The 22,922-nt window shown below is 43.0% G+C and overlaps 3 protein-coding genes across 4 annotated transcripts in view; 2 read left to right on the top strand and 1 right to left on the bottom strand.

The window, feature by feature from the left end:
* Nucleotides 1-13,504, bottom strand: part of LOC125748328 (immunoglobulin superfamily member 3-like) — a 65,165-nt gene extending 51,661 nt beyond the window's left edge. Inside the window, exons 1-6 of one of the 2 annotated variants that reach the window (XM_049024348.1) lie at nucleotides 13,453-13,504; nucleotides 12,932-13,279; nucleotides 10,769-11,119; nucleotides 9,129-9,248; nucleotides 8,611-8,657; nucleotides 7,526-8,454 (exon numbers count right to left, since the gene is read on the bottom strand). In XM_049024348.1, the coding sequence (XP_048880305.1) occupies nucleotides 8,329-8,454; nucleotides 8,611-8,657; nucleotides 9,129-9,248; nucleotides 10,769-11,119; nucleotides 12,932-13,279; nucleotides 13,453-13,486 (1,026 nt within the window). In that variant the 5' untranslated portion in view covers nucleotides 13,487-13,504 and the 3' untranslated portion in view covers nucleotides 7,526-8,328. Of the gene's footprint in view, nucleotides 1-7,525; nucleotides 8,455-8,610; nucleotides 8,658-9,128; nucleotides 9,249-10,768; nucleotides 11,120-12,931; nucleotides 13,280-13,452 lie in introns of those variants that run through there. The other variant, XM_049024349.1, reaches the window with a different exon arrangement.
* A 1,342-nt stretch (nucleotides 13,505-14,846) lies between these two features.
* On the top strand, nucleotides 14,847-18,316 carry LOC125748845 (uncharacterized). The gene is made up of 3 exons (XM_049025500.1): nucleotides 14,847-14,975; nucleotides 15,561-17,790; nucleotides 18,215-18,316. The coding sequence occupies exons 2-3, from the start codon at nucleotides 15,853-15,855 to the stop codon at nucleotides 18,314-18,316; spliced, it is 2,040 nt and encodes a 679-aa protein (XP_048881457.1). The 5' UTR covers nucleotides 14,847-14,975; nucleotides 15,561-15,852.
* A 1,484-nt stretch (nucleotides 18,317-19,800) lies between these two features.
* On the top strand, nucleotides 19,801-22,233 carry LOC125748322 (uncharacterized). Its single transcript, XM_049024339.1, has 2 exons — nucleotides 19,801-21,514; nucleotides 22,090-22,233. The coding sequence occupies exon 1, from the start codon at nucleotides 20,038-20,040 to the stop codon at nucleotides 21,193-21,195; it is 1,158 nt and encodes a 385-aa protein (XP_048880296.1). The 5' UTR covers nucleotides 19,801-20,037; the 3' UTR covers nucleotides 21,196-21,514; nucleotides 22,090-22,233.
* Nucleotides 22,234-22,922: the final 689 nt, after the last annotated feature.

Genomic DNA, 22,922 nt, shown 5'->3' with positions numbered 1-22,922 from the left:
GTTAATTTTTACAGTCTTCATAACTACATCAGCAACATCGTTTAATTTCACTGTTTGTACGTAGGAGCTGCACAGTGGTTAGGCCTGTTGCCTGACACATCTGGGAGGAGGGTTCAAGTCACGTCTGTGGATCTTGCATGTTCTCCAGGTGTCATGGGGTTTCTTCTGTTTTGCCCGACAGTCCAAAAATATGCCAAGATTAATTGGAGCTGCCAAATTGCCCATGTCTGAGTGGTGTGTGTGCCCTGTAACAGGTTGGCACCTGGTCCTGGGTTATTCCCTGCTTTGTGCCCATATCATCCAGCATAGGCTCCAGACCCCCTGTGACCCTGCACAGGAAGTTCACCATCCCTGGCCAGTTCTGTGGAAGTTAACAACACTTTAGTCAAACAACAGACTAACCAAGTCTCAAGCTTCAAAAAGGGAGCTGCTCATTACCTGAAGAGAAGAGGAACATAAGAAGTAGACTATAGCTCAGCTGACAACGTATAGCACTCCTATTCCTTGCTGATGATGGGAGGTCACTGAGACGAGGTGAGAGAACTATATAGAAAGTCAGTTTGCTCCTGCTGACACCCAACAGTGTGACACAAAATGAGTGGCATTGCAGACCTCACTGCTAAATATGGAAAGAGGAGAAATATTTATGTAAATAAAATGTAGAGCATCTATAATAAAAGCACAGCTATTAGGTGCTAATGATCCAGTTCACACCCAAGATGCCTAAGCTTGCTCAGGTCATTCCTGTGATGTAACATGGACCGGCAGGTGCAATGTACTCACTGTGTGCAGTATGAACAAGATGGTTCCACACAGACAGGTGACCCCATAGAAGCGCATCTCCAGGTTAACAAAATCCTTCACTCAGACACTTATGCTCTATGCTGTTCATAGACTTCAGTTCAGCTTTCAACACAATCATTCCACAGCAGCTGACTAAGAAACTGAGCCTGCTGGGCCTGATCACCTCTCTTTGAAATCGGATCCTGCACTTCCTTACAGAGAGACCTCAGTCAGTGCGGATCGGGAGCAGCACTTCCAGCACCAGCACACTGGGCACTGGAGCCCCCCACTGCTGTTAACTCCGATGACTCACAACTGAGCAGCAATGCACATTTTGAATCACATCATCAACATCAGGCTGATGACAAGACTGTGGGTCTCGTCAATAAAAACGATGACTTAGCATATAAAGAGGAAGTGCGATGACTATCGGACTGCTGCAGAGCCAACAACCTGTCTCTGAATGTTGACCAAAGAGATGGTTGTTGACTTTAGAAAAACACAAAACACAGAGTGACCACTCTCTGCTGCACATTGATGGCTCATCTGTGGAGATCGTAGAGAGTACCAGATTCCTTGTTGTCCATCTGGCGGAGAATCTCACCAGGTCCTTCAACATCAGCTCCATAGTAAGGAAAGCACAGCAGCACCTCTACTCTCCACGGAAGCGCAGAAAAGCCCATCTCCCATCCTCACACTCTATCAGGGAACTGTTGAAAGCACCCTGAGCAGCTGCAACACGGTCTGCTTTGGGAACTGTGTCGCCTCAGATTGCAAGTCCCTATAAAAGATAGTGATAACAGTTGAGAAGATCACTGGAGTATCTCTCCCCTCCATCACAGATATTCACACCACACACTGCATCCGCAAAGCCACCACCATTGTGGATGACCCCACCCACCCCTCACATTATCGTTTCACCCTCCTGCCTTCTGGAAATAGGTACTGGAGCATTCGGGCCTTTACAGCCAGACTCAAACAGCTTTATCCCCCATGCCGTCAGACTACTGAACTCTCAGGCACTAATCTGATACCACACACGCATACACTCATTAACACACTTTATTATTTAACCACTATTTTTTATCTTATTGTAGCCATGTTTACAGTTACTTTTATTTATTTTTATTGCTACCTCATTGCACATCCAAACTGCGCCTTATCAGTATTGGGTTTACTGTGCTGTTTGTGCTCATTGGTGTCAGTTGTCCTCTCTTTTTGCACTGCCCAGCAATGTTTGCACAGTTTTTGCTCATTATGCACTATACAGTATGTTGCTAGGCTGTTATGTGTTAGTCTTGTGTTACTTTAAGTAGCACCTTGGTCCGAGGCAAACAGTTTCTTTTGTAACTGTACTATACTCAACTGTGTAAAGTTAAAAATAACATTAAAGACCTACTTGACTTGACTTTTACTGGTAACAGGTGCTAAAGTGAAATGACTTGCTTCTGGGAAGGAACTCCAGCTGAAATTCTCTACAACAATTATGGGAGAAATATGGGAAGGACGCGGCGTCAGACCTGCCCCAGTGGGACGAATGTGGTTTTCCTAGAAACAGCAGCTTCAGTCCCAATCAGATAAGCCAGATGAGTTTGAAATTAGAGGAACGGGATCAGACTGGTTGCTCAGGTATTAATGTGGTTGAACTAAAACGGAGACAAATTGGAATGTGTTTCAATTGTGGGAAAATGAGACGAAGCAGGCAGAGGAGATGCGGGTGGCAAAGAAGCATGAGATAAGGAATGCAGAGAATGTGGATGAGGGTGAGACTCCTGTGAAAACTGTGTATTGAAAATTAGGGCCACAGTATTGTCATCCATCCTGTCAGGGTATGTGGAAATACACTGAGGGTAAATGGCCTAATGCAGGAAGTGTCTTAATCCTATAACATGCAGCTGATTCAGGCTGTGGGGGACAGTGTGGGACTGCACTCTTCTGGCTGGGACCTTGAATAAATGAATGAATGTTACATTTATACAGCCCTTTTCTAAGATACACAAAGCGCTTTACAGAAGCACTGGGGAGCCACTTCAACCCAAACGTGAGGCAGCAGGAGAGGGGGCCCAGGCAGAGAGAACAGCCAACAAGAGGGGTGCTTCCACAGACAGGACGGGGGCCCCGGCAGACCAACGCTGACGACTCCTGGGACCAAGTCAACAGAGCAGCAGTCGTCATTGTGACTCACCCTCATACATCCATCCATCCATTGTCCAAACCGCTTATCCTACTGGGTCGCGGGGGGTCCGGAGCCTATCCTGGAAGGATATGGGCACGAGGCAGGGAATAACCCAGGACGGGGGGGCCAGCCCATCGCAAGGCACATTCACACACCATTCACACACACATGCACTCCTACGGCCAATTTAGCAAGAGAGAACATGCAAACTCCCCACACATGTGACCCAGGCGGAGACTCGAACCTGAGTCCCAGAGGTGGGAAGTAACAGTGCTAATCACTGCACCACCAAGCAGCCCCACCCTCATACATGATTTCAGATTTTTGATTTTAATCCCCTTTTCTGTTTTTGGCAACATATAAAGTGCTGTGAATGTCACTGTCAGATTGTCACATCATCCTCCAGTTGTCCCTTGTCACCCTGGATGCACATTGAGTGTTTGGTAAATATTTTATCTTGTAGTGTTCCTGATTTTTTCCTGTGTTTTAATTTGCAATTCTCAAATTTCATGACTGGCATCCGTGGGGACGATTTATTAAACCTGCTAATTTCAAACTGTTGGTAACATGTGTACATATTTTTGTCTGATATTTTCACCACCAGGTGGCGATATAGCAACTCCAGAGTTATTGATGGCTAGAACAAAAAAAAACACAGTAACACAGAGGTGTAGCTAAAAATTCTGGGCCCCTGACAGAATGTCACCTTGCGCCCCTCTGTCAAATTTTACATACTGTGAAAGAGATTTGTTGAGCCATCTTCCAATCCAATCGAATCCAATCCAGCTTTATTTGAAAAGCACTTTAAACAACCTTATGGACCAAAGTGCTGCACAAAGGAATAAATAAAAACATTCACACACTTAAAAACGAAGTAAAAGAAATTTAATAAAAACCAAAACATTAAATGTGAGTAAAAGGCCATTAATAAAATTTAAAAAAATCAATTAATTAATAAAGAAAAAGCTAAGATTAAAATAAAATTTACTATTAAAATTAACATCTCACAACGTGTCAAAGGTGAAGGAGAAGAGATTAGAAGAGATTTAAAAACGGACAGAGAAGAGGCCTCTCTAATGTGAAAAGGCAAGTCATTCCACATTTTAGGAGCTGCGACTGCAAAGGCTCGATTCCCTCTAAGCTTACGCTGAGTCTTAGGAACCGTCAGGAACAGCTGATCAGCTGACCTGAGAGAGCGGGTGGGGGTGTAAGGGTGAAGCAGCTCACAGAGGTCAGGTGGAGCAAGACCCTTGAGGGCTTTAAAAGCAAATAACAGAATTTTAAAATGAATCCTAAAATGTACGGGCAGCCAGTGGAGTGAGGCTAAAATGGGGGAGACATGCTCATATTTCCATGTGCGGCAGCATTTTGAACCTTCTGGAGGTGAACAATAGTGGAGCCTCTAACCCCAACATAGAGGGCGTTACAGTGGTCCAAACTAGTAGTGACAAAAGAGTGGATTACTGTCTCAAAGTGCTGCCTAGAAAGAATTGGCTTTATTTTGGCCAACTGCCTCAATTGTAAAAAGCTTGACTTAACAACTGACATTATCTGCGTGTCAAACTTAAGGTTGGTGTCGACTTTAACCCCTAGGTGTGTGATGACTGGTTTACAATATTGTTCCAAGGAACCTAAAATTACAGTGGAGGTCAGAGGAGTGGAGTTACCAAAAACCAACACTTCTGCCCATTACCTCCCCACTTCCTTGTTAGTTACAATATTTGTTCTGCATTACTGTACTGCTTTGGAGCCTTTTGATATTAAGGTGAATAACACAGTGATAAAAGAGACAGATGCATTGACAGCAGTTGTGGCCACACTTTGGACTGGGAGTGTAAGAGCAAAGGAAACTGAATCCACTATGTTCTGTCCTGTAAATTTTTATTAAACAACACATGACACACATACGAGTCCTGTTTTAACTTTCAGGGCTGATGGTCTGCAGCCTGGCTTGTGGTCTACAGTGCAGCGCAGGTGCAGTCACTGTGCTGAGCCCGGCGTTATAGTAACGATGCAACCTTTCACACTGACCAGTGAGAAATAACCTTGAAAATGACTGTGCTCTTTCTGGTTCTCCTTTTTTCTTACCACCAAGCAAAAGACTAAACATATTTTCTACTTATCAGTTATCAGAAATCAGAAATGTCATGCAGTAATCAGAGGTTAGACAGCAAGAATGAATTTTGTATTTTTATCTTTTGTCATTCTTTTATCCAGCGACTACTACTTCTCGTCGGGGTCTGGAGAGGGTGGGACCTGTCCCAGGAAGCACAGAGCACAGTCCCTCATGGGATGCCATTCCACACAGACACAATTAAGATGCTCAGATTTGCCTCATTGTGTGATTTTGACTGAAAGATGAACTAAGCACAGTCTTGTGTGTATAAAAATGCGTAGATTCATTTAACTTTAACAATGAGATTCAGCAACATGACCTTATAGTGTTAATGATCGGTATCTTACTGGTATTAACTGAATTATGCAAAATTCTACATTATTCTGTATTATTGCACCCAAATTGTTCATACTGACTAAATGTAATTACTGACATCCTGGACATACTGCTTTTCAGGTTTGAATTTAAAATGTTAGTAGACAAATTCATGCTGTCAATAACATCTCACTTGCTCACCCCCTTTTAGATAAAAATACCCTTTGTGGTTTTTCTAGTGAAGCAGAGGGCCTGAGCTGAGGACCTGACGGTTGTGTGGTTTTCGCTCACTGAGACGAGAGACACAAACACCCTGCTCTCAGTCGGTCAGTCTTCCTGTAAAATGCAGAGGTGAGACTGCTAGTGGAAAATTACTGACTGCAGCGTCAACAACACATTTAAACAGCAGCACAAACAAAATGTTCCACAAATGCAGGACATCTGTATGCTTACAGCACACATCAGACACGCTGACCCTCAGCACTGAGCTCCTCCAGGCTCTGTGCTCTCCCCCTTCTCTTCAGTCTCTACACAAATCACTGCTGCTCCAGTGAAGATCCTGAATTTTGCAGGTGATACTACTGCGTTTGCCATCATAACTGAAGGCGATGAGTCTGCCTACAGACTGGAAGTCGTACAGCTGACTATCCAGTTCTGAACTCACATTATCCCAAATGTCCACATGCTTAGACTCCTCTCATCATCAGGAAGGAGCGTCCCTTGGCACTGTAGAGTAGATGGATGAGAGCAGGCTGATAACAAGGCTGTCATCAATTTTATGTGACACCTCTCACCCCCCCAGCAGACTATGGAGGCTCGGGGCAGCTCCTTCAGTAAGAGACTCAGACACCCGGCGTGTGACAGAACGGTACCGCAGGTCATTGGGCCCCACAGCAGTCAGGCTTTATAATCTGCACTCTGCTCATTGAACTTTTCCCCTGTTCACTGTCTTCTGATACAGTTTCTATCTGCTGCTGATCTGCAATATTGTTCCTCCTTATTCACTGATGTGCAGTGTTGCATTGAGCCAGTGCATTATTCCCTGTGTGGCAGCTTCCTTTGGGAGGCTAATATCTGGCACATGAGCAATAATGTTACATGCAATAGGATTCTGTATAAGTTAAGGATTGTGTATAAGTTAATTTTAATATTCCTATAATATTCCTCTGTATGTAATATATTCTTATTTTTTGTTTCTATTATTACCCTATATTTATAAATACATACATTTCTTTTACATTCATAATGATGTTTGTTGTTTTGTGCCCCACTGCTCTTGTAACAAGCCTCAGTCTTGACTCTCCCTTTTAAGGTCTTGGCCTTAAATCACACTCGATATAGGTGGTGTCGTCCCCATCACCCTGACCAGGATACATGCTGTAAGATTAATGGATGGTGTTTATCTGTGTGATGAAAAAGAATGTGAATAAAACAAAAATGTACCATTATAAATGGGAACCCTAGGATGTGTGGTGGTTAGAGATGTGGACTGATGAGAATTTTGCTTTTCTAAAGTTCTGTTGTGAAAACTGTACATTCTGTTCCATGTACAGGGTAGTGATATGTAGCAATCATGTGCTCCAGTCAAATGTCCAGCTGTATGAATAATAATGGTGGCTTGTTTGGATAAAATAACTTAGGCTGAATACTTCAAAGCGTGACCTGGGTGAGGTAGAGAGGAAACAGGGTCTTACAAGAAGCAGATATTGTTCTCTCTGTGTGGTTTTTACTCTTTGCAAAGTGAGCCCAGCACAGTGCAGTCAGTGGGTCAGTCTTCCTGAGCTGCATCTAACCAGTGGAAACATCTGCAGCACTGCAGAGAAGCACTCAGCAGACAAACAAACCAAAACAGCTTACAGCTGTATGTCACTTTTGGACAGAGGTGGACAAAGTACACAACTTCACTACTTGAGTTAAGTATAGATACTCCTCATCAAATAATACTAAAAGCTTTTCAGTTAATTTTTTACTTCAGTTAAAGTACTGGAGTATTTGCATCTAAAAATACTTAAGTATTCAAAAGCACATTATGTTTTAAATGCAAGACATTTTTCAGAACCTAATGACTCCTGAACACCCCACTGAATACACTGTCTCGCTTGTACATCTTGTAGAATAAAAAGCTTGTGGAATATGATACAATGACTATAGAAACACAACTGACATAACAAAAGTACAGCCATTGTCATTTTCATCTTATTTAACACCCCCCACCTCACTCACACAAAAGAGCATGGTAGTGTTTTTACAGAGCCCTAGCAGTGTGTGTGTGAGTGTGTGTGCATGTGAGTTTGTGTGTATCTGTGTGTGTGTATGTTTGTGTGTGTGTGTGTGTTTGTGTGTGTGTCTATGTGTGTGTATGTTTGTGAGCCAAATAACAGGACAGGGAGCAAGAAACAAAACTCCTCTTTCTTAATTATCCACATCGTTATTAACGACACAGGTATATATACAGGTACATATACAGGTACATGTATATACTCAAAAATACATCCAGAACACACAATTAAATGAAAAATGTAATTTAAGAACACTTGGAATTTTCATTCAGTTTCTTTCATCTGTTTAATATAATCGATCAGTCCCTGTGCGTTTGCCCCAAACCATTCAGCATGGTACACAAGGGAGACAAGTAAGCATGTGTCACATCAAAGAACTGATTGCAGCAACTCAGCCTTTCCACAACATTAAAGCCGCTTATTCCCCCCCATGCCATGAAGAAATAATCTCTGTGGCTCCCCTCTCCCCCTCCCTCAGCCCCCAGTCTGGCTTGAACATTTGCACTTCCAGTAAAAATGCGCCCCAAACACACTGACACCAAACTCCGTAAAATCCTGTGATTCAGTCTCAGAAGCACTGGCTCCCCTGCCCTCCTTCTGAACATTATTAAAGCTACACCCTGAACACTCTGTGTGACTGACATGAATGAGAAGCATCTTTATTCATAATCTCTGTAGCGGAGGTCAGAATACAGAGTGTCATTATTCCCGTCTTTCTTCGGTCTCCTGGGTTTTGGCTTCTTAAGGTTCAGGGCAGCGTAATTCAGTGTGTCCTCGTCATGGCACTGGGGAGACAAAGATGGCAGAATTGGATGGATCAAATCGGTTTGCTATTACTTATTTTCACAAGCAGCACTTAAAATGCTGATCCCAGGATGGAAATCAGTCTGAGGTTCATTTGTTTTACTGACGATTTGTAATTTGAAATATTTATTACATACTTGCTTGCGTGACCATTCCACTTTTGATATATCACTGTTCTTTTCATCTGTTTAAAATATATAACACATCAATATATTATTTAATTTCACGCGGTATCATACAGTGGTCAGATAACATTCCGAATTTTCAAGCAATCAACATCCTTTTTGTCTCAAAAATGAAAGTAAAAATGACTTCTGTCAATGTAAGTGTGCATGTTTGGATATGTGTTATTTGTTCTCAGATATCATATATAATAAAATTGCTATAAATGAGATCTTGGTAATAAAAGTTATTGATATGCAACTTATTGCAACATTCATATTTCAATAAATTTAGCAAAATATGAAAGTTATACAAAAATGTAAATCTTGCAGTACAAAAAGTTTTATGTAAATAATGTGAGTTTTTAAACTGGGTTACCTGCAAGAGTGGTTTTAATATGAAAATGTTATCTATCATAAAACAATTTTATATTTCTATAATTTGTTAAAATCTACATTTTGTCATTCTGAGTGCATAAAGCCGGGCAGCGTACCTGCACAGTGTGTACAGGTCAGTTTACATCTTATACAAATGAGAGCAACGTTCAGAATAATGCTGCAAGCTAAAACTATCAGCAAGCCAGAGTGAAGAGGATCCAGCAGCTTCTGAAAGCCTGTAACAAAGAGATAGATTTCAGCATAATGATATAGAGACACATTTCCCATTTGCTTACATTACATTAGTTAAAGATCAAATCTATAACACATTACAGCAGTTGTTTTGTAAGTAGTCCAATTTTAACATGAACTTTATTTGCATTTTAACAATTTCTATTGTCATATTTGAAATAATTATTAAATTAACATCTGTGTAATTAAATTTAAGCACTTAAATTAGAAAATTCATTACATTAAAATAAGAAATAAATGTCTTAATAGCAGAATAAGCTAAATAAAACTTTGAAGAAGCAGATATACTCTCCACACTGGGTGTTACCATCTATATCCAGCTGTGTGCCGTTTCCAAACAGCATCTCCCCACACTGGGTGTTACCATCTATATCCAGCTGTGTGCCGTTCCCAAACAGCATCTCCCCACACTGGGTGTTACCATCTATATCCAGCTGTGTGCCGTTCCCAAACAGCATCTCCCCTCACTGGGTGTTACCATCTATATCCAGCTGTGTTTCGTTCCCAAACAGCATCTCCCCACACTGGGTGTTACCATCTATATCCAGCTCTGTGCCGTTCCCAAACAGCATCTCCCCACACTAGGTGTTACCATCTATATCCAGCTGTGTTTCGTTCCCAAACAGCATCTCCCCACACTGGGTGTTACCATCTATATCCAGCTGTGTTCCGTTCCCAAACAGCATCTCCCCACGCTGGGTGTTACCATCTATATCCAGCTGTGTGCCGTTCCCAAACAGCATCTCCCCAAACTGGGCGTTACCATCTATATCCAGCTGTGTGTCGTTCCCAAACAGCATCTCCCCACACTGGGTGTTACCATCTATTTCCAGCTGTGTGTCGTTCCCAAACAGCATCTCCCCACACTGGGTGTTACCATCTATATCTAGCTGTGTGACGTTCCCAAACAGCATCTCCCCACACTTGGTGTTACCATCTATTTCCAGCTGTGTGCCGTTCCCAAACAGCATCTCCCCACACTGGGTGTTACCATCTATATCTAGCTGTGTGACGTTCCCAAACAGCATCTCCCCACGCTGGGTGTTACCGTCTATATCCAGCTGTGTGCCGTTCCCAAACAGCATCTCCCCTCACTGGGTGTTACTGTCTATATCCAGCTGTGTGCCGTTCCCAAACAGCATCTCCCCTCACTGGGTGTTACTGTCTATATCCAGCTGTGTGCCGTTCCCAAACAGCATCTCCCCACGCTAGGTGCTACCATCTATATCCAGCTGTGTGCCGTTCCCAAACAGCATCTCCCCACGCTGGGTGCTACCATCTATATCCAGCTGTGTGCCGTTCCCAAACAGCATCTCCCCTCACTGGGTGTTACCATCTATATCCAGCTGTGTGCCGTTCCCAAACAGCATCTCCCCACACTGGGTGTTACCATCTATATCCAGCTGTGTGCCGTTCCCAAACAGCATCTCCCCACACTGGGTGTTACCATCTATATCCAGCTGTGTGCCGTTCCCAAACAGCATCTCCCCTCACTGGGTGTTACCATCTATATCCAGCTGTGTGCCGTTCCCAAACAGCATCTCCCCACACATGGCCACAGCGCAGTAGTAAGTCCCAGCATCGGAGAGGCTGAGGTTCCCCTTGGGGAGGCTGTAGACGCAGCTCCGTGTAGGAGATCCAGCCTCAGGGCTCTTCTCACACTCATCACTGCTGTTTCCGCGGCTGTAAATGACTCCAGGAAGGGATTCTCCTGATCCATGTCTGAACCAGTAAACACTGTGTTCTCCTGCACAGCTCCCAGTCTCTATCGTACACTGCAGACTCACAGTGTCTCCTGGCTGCACTGTGTCAGACACAGGCTGCTGTACCACAGTCCTGCTGTTGGAGTCTTTACCTGAAAAGCAAAATGTTCATGATGACAGCGCTTTGAGAGTAAGAATGGAAAATACAGATCCTCAAAAATTTTTCTTACAGATTTTTGAGAGGTTTGGGAACTGAATCGATGTTCTTCTAGCCATCCAAGAAATCAGTAACTTCTTGGAGAACAGTTGACATTCTTGTCTCTTATTATTGTATTACTGCTTATTAGTATATATCCGGTAACACTATACATTAACTGCACCTACATAATACCTAAATAAAAATTATATGATAATAACAAACATTATAATTATATAATGTCTGGTATTAATGTATGAAGGTAGATTAATTTAATTAATTTCAATTCAAAGAAATGAAGTGTGTAAACTGTACTTTATATTTTCAGGATTTTCGTGACTTTACATTTGGTTTATGTTGCCCCTTTTCCACAGGAAGGTATTTATTGTTTTTGCATATTTAGCTCTTGATGTGTTTTGGTATTTTTGAGCATTTTGCTGTAGTACCTGTATGATTTAATTCAAGAGCCGAATGTATTATCTTTGCTTCTTACTGTTTGCCGATTACTAGTTTGTCTATCTTTTAACATTAAAGAAAAAGAATTCATAGCAAAAGGAATTACTTGGTTTCATAGTTGTTCCTATTTATTTTCTTATGTGTGGAAAAGTACGTTTTTCCATTCAACCATAGCACTACAGCGAAAAGCAAAACGTCATGGCCAATGCAATTATGCTTTATTCCAAAACACATGGCCAATTTTTCATTATTATTACATTTAGCCTTATTTAGGATTTAATTTGCAATCTTCTGGCCTGAAATCTTTTCCTGCTACACTGAAGACTTTCTCAGCGTGTGCAGAGAAAGCTGCAGCCAAAGGGTTGGCATCCTCTGATAAACATGGTTGGCTCAGGTATCGGTGACATTATGTGAAGCTTTCATGGCAGGAATAGGCACTAGTTTGACTTTTGATGCAGGAAAAGTGTTTGGGACGTTTCTTAGGTTAGAAACTGCAGTCACTGCAGCCAACACTGACGTTTAAGGAGAGACACTCAGCTCTTCCTATGAGCAGATCCATTATAGTGCACAAAATGACAACAATGTTAATGTGTTTATGTATAATTCATATTTAAATAATAGACTGTATAGTTAAAAGCTACAACTACAGTACGTATATGAACTTGAATTTGAATCCAAACCCTTTTTCGTTCTTCTTCTTTAAATTAAAATATGAATTTCAATGCCACAACCTGTTTTCAACCACAATTCAAATTTAATTCAGACTAACAAAATGAACTGAAATTCAAGTTCATATGCATATTTCAAAATCCTGAATTTTAAGATACATATTTGAGAATTTCATTCTCAAATCAGTTCTGAATGGTGCACATCCCTAGTTCTTATGTTAAATCATGCATTTTTTTTCAGAGTGAATACACACTGACTGCTCAGATAAATAACGTCAAAAATTATTTTCTTTTGTTGCTTAAGATATTTGCACAGTCCTATACATTTTTTTTTATGTTATTTGTTTTAAAGAGACTGCAATGTGTAACATTAACATCTCTATAAAGAGAAGGTTAGGCTTTTGGCTGAAGATTACTGACAGCAAGCAAAATGCAACAAATTGTATAATAATAATAATAATAATAACAACAAAAATAATAATAAATATTTTTTGTTTGATGTTTAGAAAAACATTTATGGAACAAAGCAGACAATTGCTAATTTTATATTGAGAAACAACTCAATTGTCAAAAATATTTTACAGGGAATAATCTTACTGACATTATAATAAAGCAAATATGAAAATAGCTGGAATCTCATTTACCTGTGATTATGACAAAGGTTCCATTCCCAAAGGTGACCTCATGAAGAAACATAGTAGCACAATAATACACTGCAGAATCTGACGGCTCCACGTTAGAAATAGTGAGGTTAAAACTCCCCTCTGCATTCAGTAAGGAGTAACGTTTTATGCTTTTATATTCCTTGTAAAATTCACCAGGTACATAGAGAAGTGCTTTCGCCATGGGCTGGGGCTTCTGACCAACAGCTTGCTTAAACCAAGCAACAGAAGTTGTTTCTTCTGGATAGAAGCATGTCAGGGTCACACTGTCTCCAAGCTGAACCCTCATCAGGTGACTGGGCTGAACAACATCTGTAGTCAGTGCAGTGTCTGCAAAAACAGAAAAACAAAAAAATCATAATCAAATAAGACATATAATAGTAATCTAAATAACTATTAACTGTGATGAAGATTAAATGGCCAAATTCCAATGATCACATCATACCAGAAATGAAAATATTAAAATCCAAAAATAATTTATAATTTATATTTTAGGGCCTTACTAATGAAAAGGAGAAGACCAAAGAGTCTGAACATCTTTGCGGTTCCACTGTTTAGAATAAACTGCTCTGCTGCTAAGTGAGAGATCATGGTCGTGGTCGGGATGAAAGGGCAGGAAACAGAGAGACACACATCAGGCTGATCTGATTGGCTGTTCACATGGGAACTTAAGTAACAGTGAAAAAGCGTCCTAATTGAGATTACATGATGTTTATTAATTTACTCCTTAACATCCAGTTAAAATGAGAACAATTAGATAAACAGGAGCAGATACTGAGCATATAAAGTTCTTTGTACAGATTGCTGAGACACTGTGGGAGAGAATTTGCTACTCATCTCTCTTAGACAAGCTCAGCACAGTATGAGTCTGTTATCAATCTGATATTAGACAGTCTCTCATACAGTAATAATAATTGATACTTTACTGGTCCCTGTGGAGAAATTGTCTTAATTTCTCCCTCAACTTGCTCTTTTTTTTAGAGTAAACAGAGTAAGTTGTCTGCGAAGGGCAGCCACCCGTAGTGATGCCCAGTGAGCTGGGGGTTAAGGGCCTCGCTCAAGGACCCAGAGATGTGCTGTGGTTGGGTTTGAACCAGCGACCATCTGACTACAAGCACACAGGCATTAGATCTTCTAATCACACTTAAAAGGCAGATTAAATGTTCTTTCCACCATGCAAACTGAACGTAAATTGTAGCTTTACTGCTTACATTTACATTCACACATTTGCATTTAGAACAAGCATTTTAAGTGGTGTACATGACAGTAAATGGTGAATCAGTTTATTTGCCACTCTAGACATTACATTGGCGCCCATTATAAGGAACTGTACAGCAACATTGCAGTTAATCAGTTGCTATGATGGTTTTCTGCAATCACCCTTAACATCTGCAAAACTGTAAGTGCATTTCCAAAAACAATTCGTGCAAACAGCACCACACAGATGGACTGTCTACAAAAAAGTAATAGAGGCCACCAGCAGCCCGCATACCACACCGTAAGGCCGTATGTTAGGATGCTCTCTATGGCAGAGCAGTAGGAGGCCACCAGCAGCCCGCATACCACACCGTAAGGCCGTATGTTAGGATGCTCTCTATGGCAGAGCAGTAGGAGGCCACCAGCAGCCCGCATACCACACCGTAAGGCCGTATGTTAGGATGCTCTCTATGGCAGAGCGGTAGGAGGCCACCAGCAGCCCGCATACCACACCGTAAGGCCGTATGTTAGGATGCTCTCTATGGCAGAGCGGTAGGAGGTCACCAGCAGCCCGCATACCACACTGTTGCGATGAACGTCATTCCAGCAAGTGGTTACGTCGTTCACGCAAGTGGTCATGCGGAACCAAAGTTTACTCACCTGTGTGCACCCGAGGGGAAGGCATTAACGGACGCACCTGCTCTTTATTTTGGATAAAGTCGGCAAAACGCATTGGCAGCGCGACAAGCAAAGGGTCAAATCTACACCAAGTGCTTCTGGAACTGTGCTGTGATTGTGTACTGAAAAGTAGACTCTGAACGGACAGCCGGTAAGACCATGAACCATGCGTGTTGGAGATTTTGTTGCAAATGTTATTTGTAGCAAGCACTACCTGTTGCGAGTGGGGTTTATTTCTTAATAGGGTGTGCTGTAAGTGTCTCAATGACAATATGTGGAATGCTGTTTTATTGATTCAGATGTTTGCATTAATGCGGTTTAAAAGGGGGGTTTCTATTTTTAGTTTATCTAAAAGTTAAATATTAAATTGCTAAAAAGAAAAAAAAAGTATTAAGGGTGAACTTTCCTTTTAATAATTCATATGGGCAGAAGTGTTAAACCTATTGTTCGATTGTCTAATTGGTTAGCTTTTCATTGCAATTTATTGCGTTGAGTAACTCATTTATGTGTTTCCCCAGTGGTTTGATCTTAAACTTTGATGTTTGGAGGAATTTTATTCAGAACAAGTTATGTATAATTGTGTGGAAATTTGAAGCTGAGATTGGTCATTTATTGTATATTTTGTGGGTATGTGTGTATATATATATATATATATATATATATATGTGCATTTAAAGTAAAATTTTGTGTTTGCTCATAAGATAGATTGGTGAAAGTTGGTGTTTTGTGGTTTAAGGTTTTTCACCTGTAAATGCCTGGCTTGAGGAAAGCGAAGATAAAATAAAAAGGGATAAAGAGTCCAAAAAGAAGGCCTGGTTATTCTGAGTGAAATCCAGTTATATGTTCAGTTTTGGTACATCCCTATCAAGTGAGGGGTAAAGCACAGTAAGAATTGTGATCACTTGACAGTGAAAAACCGCTGTAAGTTGGTTTATGAAGCTTCAACTAAGCCTGCCCACTTAAGCTCCTGTCTAATAGCTGCCAAGGCAAGCCCAGTACCTCCCATTTAGAGTTCACCAAGGTTTAGAATGGCCGAGTCAAAGTCTCTGAAGCAATTAAAGAGAGAGCGAATGACTGCCAAACAGCGGTTTTCCCGACTAGCAAACTCCGTAATGAAGTCTTGCAAGAAAATGTCGGCCGATGAATTGATGGAAGCCTTCAATAAGGTTGTGCTGGATGCTGATAAGGTCTTGGAGGCGAATGAGGAGGTGGAAATTGCCTGGTTGGAGGAGTTGGAGCATGTGTCGACCCCGAAAGAGAGCATGAGAGATGACATCAAAAGGACAGTGGAGGAGCGTGAACAGAAACTTGACGATGTGGAGCACTTCGTTCAGAAGGTCCTATGGGGAAATTTCGGCAACTCTGAATTGACTGTGGCCCTGGAGGCTGCTGAAAAGGAGTGTAAGCGCCTTTTGATGAGTCAGCCTGGCCTGAAGTTGGAGGTGTATGAGTTGATGCTTAATCACCTTGAGGGGCTGGTAAAGGCAGCGAAAGAGGCTGTTTTTCGATGGAGTCGTTGGATCTCAGATGCAGAGCGGCCTGACTTTCAGCAGCGTATGAGGAACATAGAGAGTTTGTTGCCTGAGTTGATTTCGGGGAAGGCTGACCTATTACAGGCGAAGTTGGAACATAATGGGTCCTCAGATGCAACCCTGCCCCCGTCTCCAGCTATTAAGCTGAGGCCAACAGCACTTCCTCGGTTTGATGGAAATAGGCGGAACTTCTACCTCTGGAAAAAGGAATGGGAAGCATTGCAAAAGCAAGGAGAACCCACTGGGTCCAAGGAGGTGAGGAAGTTTCAGCTTTTGGATAGTCTCGAGGAAAGGGTGGCAAGAGAACTCCGCCTGCCAACCTATGGAACAGCTGATGAAATATTTCGGGTTCTTGGAAATCGGTTTGGAAATAAATCAGCAATTGCCTTGGAGATTGTAGAGGAACTGCAGGCTCTGCCTCCAGTGAGAGGCCATCAGCCACGGAGGGTTGTGGACATGATACAGGTTGTTGAAAAGGCCTTGTATGACCTTAGTGAGTTGGGAAATACGGGTGCTTTGAGGAATCCTCTTGTCACGAAATCCTTAGAAAGTAAACTGCCTGAAAACTTGAAAAAGGAATGGTTGGTCTGTTCGGCAGGAGAGGAGGAGGTTGCATCACCTGAAGGTAGATTTGACATGCTCCTTAAGTTCCTGAGAAGTCAGGAAAAGATTTATGAGCAGTTGGACCAATTAAGGGACGATGATTCCAGTAAGAGAGAGAGAAAAATCCCACAAAAGCATGCCCGGACCAAAGCCACTAACTCGTTAGGCTTTCAAGCATCTTGCATTGTCTGTGGAGAGAGGGGTCACAGGAAGAAGTTGTACTACTGCAAGAAATTTAAAACGCTTCGAGTGGGGGAAAAGAGGGAGGCCGTTAAGAAGTTCGGCGCTTGTGTGAGGTGTCTTGAGATTCACGATGGTAACGCAGAGTGTAAGACCACCTTCCTGTGTAAAAATGAGGGGTGCAAGGACGCTCAAGGCCTAGGTCATCACTACTACCTCTGTCCCAAGGTTGGAAGCAAGGAAGGAGACCCAAGGCGGTTGAGGCCCAGTCCAGCAAGAGCTGAAGGGAAGAGGTATACTGAAAGCCAGGAAGAGTTCCTAACGAGCTTGCCCCCTGATTTAGCTCAGCGGTGTCGGAATGTGTTCTGCAACTCTGTCTCAAAGACATTTAGCTTAACCGTTCCAGAGCAGGGGTTGCTAGCGGAGAATGACCTCAAGGAGTTTCCAGTTATAATGATGATCCTTGAGGTCACTGCCAATGCTGGGCAAAAGATTGGAACTTTGATAGACCTGGCATCTGATACCAATTATATTACCCATGAGGCTGCTGGTGAGCTGGACTTAAGGAGTGAGGATGTGACCCTTATAGTCCATGGAGTTGGCGGAATGCAAGTAACAGTTCAGACCAAGCGTTACCTGCTGAAGATACGGGTCAAAACCTCAATGGGAGCCCTGAAGTCTCATCAGCTTGTGTGTTATGGGCTTGATAGCATTGCAGAGGTTAACCGTCATGTGTCAGCAGAAAGACTGCAAAAAATATTTCCTCATGTTCCCTTTCATCAACTGGTCCGCCCTACTAAGATTAAACTCCTCATAAGCCATAAGGAAGGGCAGCTTGTCCCTCAGAAGGTGTGCTCTGTTGGGGACCTTGTCCTGTGGGATGGGCCTCTGGGTAAAACAGTGGGCGGTTCTCATCCAGATCTGTTAGAAGACGTTACAGTCACTGTCCACGATTCTAAAACTCATTTTGCACGCTCCATGCGGACAGCGGCTGCTGGATATAAAGAGATCACCAGTGACTACTCAGGTAAACTTCTTCGACTCACTCGGGCTACTATGTCCTCTGTCAACCGAGATTTTATGGATTGGTGGAGGTGGGACAGCATTGGGGCTGCTTGTGAGCCTCGGTGTGGTGGCTGTAGATGTGGAAATTGCCAACCTGGGGGAAAGGAGATGACTATTTCCGAGGAACGAGAGCTGGAGAAAATAAAGGATGGACTTACTTATGTGACTGAAGATCACCATAGCATAAAGCCACACTGGCATGCAAGGTATCCCTGGATTGAGGACTTGGGAACGCTGCCTAACAATAGGGGAGCTGTTGAAGCAACGTTCCTGAGAACCGAGAAGCAACTGACAAGGGAGATTGAATGGAAAATGGCCTATAAAGCACAGGTCCATGACATGGTCGAGCGGAGGGCTGTTATTAAGCTTTCAAAGGAAGAGTTGGAAAACTGGACCGGACCAGTATGGTATATCAGTCACCTAATTGCACCGAACCCTCACTCTGTTACTACACCAGTCCGTCTTGTGTGGAATAGTAGCCAGAAATTCAGGGGTCAAAGCCTAAATGACTTGCTCATTAAAGGTCCAGATGTCCTCAACAGTATACGTGCTGTTCTAATTCGGTTTCGGCAAGGGGTGTTTGCTGCGCTTGGAGACATAAAGAAAATGTATAATTCTGTATGGCTCGAGGACCAAGAGGTACATCTTCATCGCTTTTTGTGGAGAGACTCTGAGGATGAGGATATTCAGGAGTATGCAATTACAAGAGTCAATATCGGTGATAAGCCAGCAGGCTGTATCGCACAAGTTGCCATGCGTGAGACAGCAAATTTGCCCATGTTTAATCATCTTGTTGAAGAGCGTCGCGTGCTGGAGCAAGACGCTTACGTAGATGATGTGCTTACATCCCATAGTGATTTGAACCAGCTCAAGCAAATAACGGCCAATATCGAACAAATCTTGGAGACTGGTGGATTTTATATGAAACCATGGGTTTACTCCGGCCAAAGTGGGAGACCAGAATCCAAGGACCCTGAGGAAAAGAAACCTGTGGTGATGGTCCTTCCGAATCAACTCCCTGATGAGAACAGTAAAGCTTTGGGCCTAGGCTATGATCCGGAGAGTGATAAACTTCATTTGATGACAGCGGTAAACTTCTCCAAAAGGAAAAAGAGGATGAGATTGGGAGAGAACTTGTCTAAAGATGAAGTCAGGGCGCAGGTGCCAAACCCGCTCACTCGTAGAGAGCTCCTGAGTCAAGTTTCTGGGCTGTATGACCCCCTTGGTCTTGTGACACCTGTCAAGCAAAAGGGAGCCATTTTGGTGAGAAAAGCATTTCAGGAAGTAAGGGGCAAATACAGCCCATCAGAAAATACATGGGATGCTCCTTTGTCGGAGGGTCTATGGGAAGACGCTGTTCACCTCTTTGAAGATTATACCGAGCTTAGCCAGTTAAGATTCATCAGAGCCTTGACACCTCCTGCACCATGTGGCGAGCCCTGTGGTATTACGTTCTCTGACGGGAGTGAGTGCTCGTATGGGGCTGTGCTGTACTTGCGGTGGAAATTGCCACGAGATGTCATTGTACGGCTTGTTGAGTCCAAGGCAAGGTTGACGCTGTTAGATCATAAAGGGGATGCTGTAAAAGATGCCTTTCGAGACCTCTGTCTGTCAGCTCAAGAAGGAGTTACTTTCCCTACCACTACAACGGATCGGTTGGTGGTGTATAGGAATGAAACTAGTGGACTGTTGCTGTGTGGGGGAAGAATTCAGCATTTTAGAGAAGACTATTCGGCTGTCCCACTGCTGCCTTTTGATACTTGGCTAGGGACGCTACTAGCACGTCAAAGTCATCAGCAGGGACATGAGGGGGTCGCTGGGACACTGCTTAGGATGCGGCGGAAGGCTTGGGTTGTTCAAGGGAGAAGGTTGGCCCAAAAGGTCGTCAACCAGTGTGTCCTTTGCAGGAAAGTAAGAGCTCGAATGTGCCAGCAAGTGATGGGTGATCTTCCAGTAGAGAGGTCAAGACCTGCCGCTCCTTTCCAGTTTACGACTATTGATTTGTTTGGCCCGTACCTGGTGAAAGATGATGTGAAAAGAAGAGTGTCCATGAAGGTCTGGGGGGTTATCTTCTGCTGCATGGCAAGCCGTGCTTTATATGTAGATCTGGCCAGCAGTTTGTCTACAGAGAGCTTCTTAATGACCTATCAAAGATTCACAGCCATCAGGGGCCATCCCCTTAAGGTCTGGTCAGATCCTGGGACCAATTTTATTGGTGCAAGAGCCTTGCTGGTGGATCTGTATGCCTTCTTGCAGAGCCAAGATACATTGAGCTTGGAGGAGTACGCTGTAAAGAATGTGACAAGCTGGATCTGGAGAGTGCTCCCTGCTGACTCGCCACATCGAAATGGGGCTGCTGAAGCGGCTGTAAGAATTACCAAGAGAGCTCTTCAAGGACTGGGCAAGTCAGCAAATCTTACCTTCAATGAGTTCCTTACGGCCCTCCATTTGGCGGCAAACCTGGCTAATGAGAGGCCTATCGATGCAAGAGTCCAAAGTCGAGAGGGTCGCATTCAGTATGTAACACCAAATACGCTTCTCCTAGGTCGAGCATCCCACAGTGGGGACTCCAGGTCCTTCAATTTTAACGACTACCCCTACAAGCGGCTCAGGGAGATCCAGAGCCAAGTTAGTGACTTTTGGAAAGCATGGTGTCAGCTTGCTGGGCCAAACCTCTTCATTAGAGCTAAATGGCATACCACAGAGAGAAATGTTGCTGTAGGGGATGTCGTGTGGCTTTGTGATCAAAACTCCCTGCGAGGACAATTTAGACTTGGCCGAGTCGTCTCTGTGGCACCAGATTCAAAGGGCATCGTGAGAGATGTTGAAATTCTTGTTGTGCCTGGGGGCTGTGTGTTGGTCCAGCCTCAGAAGCCTGAAATCCAGCACTTAGCCTCTGGCGACGGGAAGGAAAAGCCTATTGGAGTGGTATTGCGCAGGGATGTCCGGCGACTTGTAGTCCTGTTGCCTGTGGAGGAGCAGGAAAATTAAAACTCTTTAGGGTCTATATTCGCCTTGAAGTTCTCCAACCTTTCTGTTCAAGAACAAAAAGGTTGAGTGGGAGGTGTTGCGATGAACGTCATTCCAGCAAGTGGTTACGTCGTTCACGCAAGTGGTCATGCGGAACCAAAGTTTACTCACCTGTGTGCACCCGAGGGGAAGGCATTAACGGACGCACCTGCTCTTTATTTTGGATAAAGTCGGCAAAACGCATTGGCAGCGCGACAAGCAAAGGGTCAAATCTACACCAAGTGCTTCTGGAACTGTGCTGTGATTGTGTACTGAAAAGTAGACTCTGAACGGACAGCCGGTAAGACCATGAACCATGCGTGTTGGAGATTTTGTTGCAAATGTTATTTGTAGCAAGCACTACCTGTTGCGAGTGGGGTTTATTTCTTAATAGGGTGTGCTGTAAGTGTCTCAATGACAATATGTGGAATGCTGTTTTATTGATTCAGATGTTTGCATTAATGCGGTTTAAAAGGGGGGTTTCTATTTTTAGTTTATCTAAAAGTTAAATATTAAATTGCTAAAAAGAAAAAAAAAGTATTAAGGGTGAACTTTCCTTTTAATAATTCATATGGGCAGAAGTGTTAAACCTATTGTTCGATTGTCTAATTGGTTAGCTTTTCATTGCAATTTATTGCGTTGAGTAACTCATTTATGTGTTTCCCCAGTGGTTTGATCTTAAACTTTGATGTTTGGAGGAATTTTATTCAGAACAAGTTATGTATAATTGTGTGGAAATTTGAAGCTGAGATTGGTCATTTATTGTATATTTTGTGGGTATGTGTGTATATATATATATATATATGTGCATTTAAAGTAAAATTTTGTGTTTGCTCATAAGATAGATTGGTGAAAGTTGGTGTTTTGTGGTTTAAGGTTTTTCACCTGTAAATGCCTGGCTTGAGGAAAGCGAAGATAAAATAAAAAGGGATAAAGAGTCCAAAAAGAAGGCCTGGTTATTCTGAGTGAAATCCAGTTATATGTTCAGTTTTGGTACATCCCTATCAAGTGAGGGGTAAAGCACAGTAAGAATTGTGATCACTTGACACACACCGTAAGGCCGTATGTTAGGATGCTCTCTATGGCAGAGCAGTAGGAGGCCACCAGCAGCCCGCATACCACACCGTAAGGCCGTATGTTAGGATGCTCTCTATGGCAGAGCAGTAGGAGGCCACCAGCAGCCCGCATACCACACCGTAAGGCCGTATGTTAGGATGCTCTCTATGGCAGAGCAGTAGGAGGCCACCAGCAGCCCGCATACCACACCGTAAGGCCGTATGTTAGGATGCTCTCTATGGCAGAGCAGTAGGAGGCCACCAGCAGCCCGCATACCACACCGTAAGGCCGTATGTTAGGATGCTCTCTATGGCAGAGCAGTAGGAGGCCACCAGCAGCCCGCATACCAAACCGTAAGGCAGGATGTTAGCAGCCCGCACCCAGAATAATTAGCAAACTGTGCAGAATTTGGTTTTGTTATGGTGTTTGTGATTCAATATTAATGGTGCTTTTATTCTGAAAGATAATTTGTTGACATCAAGACACGTTGCAAAATGCTGCCTGTAAGTTACACGGCTGTCTATTGAGGTAAAAATATAACTGTAGGCATGAAATAATGCCGCCTCTAAGCAAAGAGTTTAAGACATCGTGGCCTTGACGGCCTTTCGTAATATAACTCCACGTAAAGCAGCATTTTGCAGTGTGGTAACTAG

The sequence above is a fragment of the Brienomyrus brachyistius genome, chromosome 9, assembly GCF_023856365.1.
Source record: "Brienomyrus brachyistius isolate T26 chromosome 9, BBRACH_0.4, whole genome shotgun sequence".
NCBI classification, from domain to species: Eukaryota; Metazoa; Chordata; class Actinopteri; order Osteoglossiformes; family Mormyridae; genus Brienomyrus; species Brienomyrus brachyistius.
The sequence above is the reverse complement of the archived record's forward strand: the minus strand, read 5'-3'. Positions and strand labels throughout refer to the sequence as shown.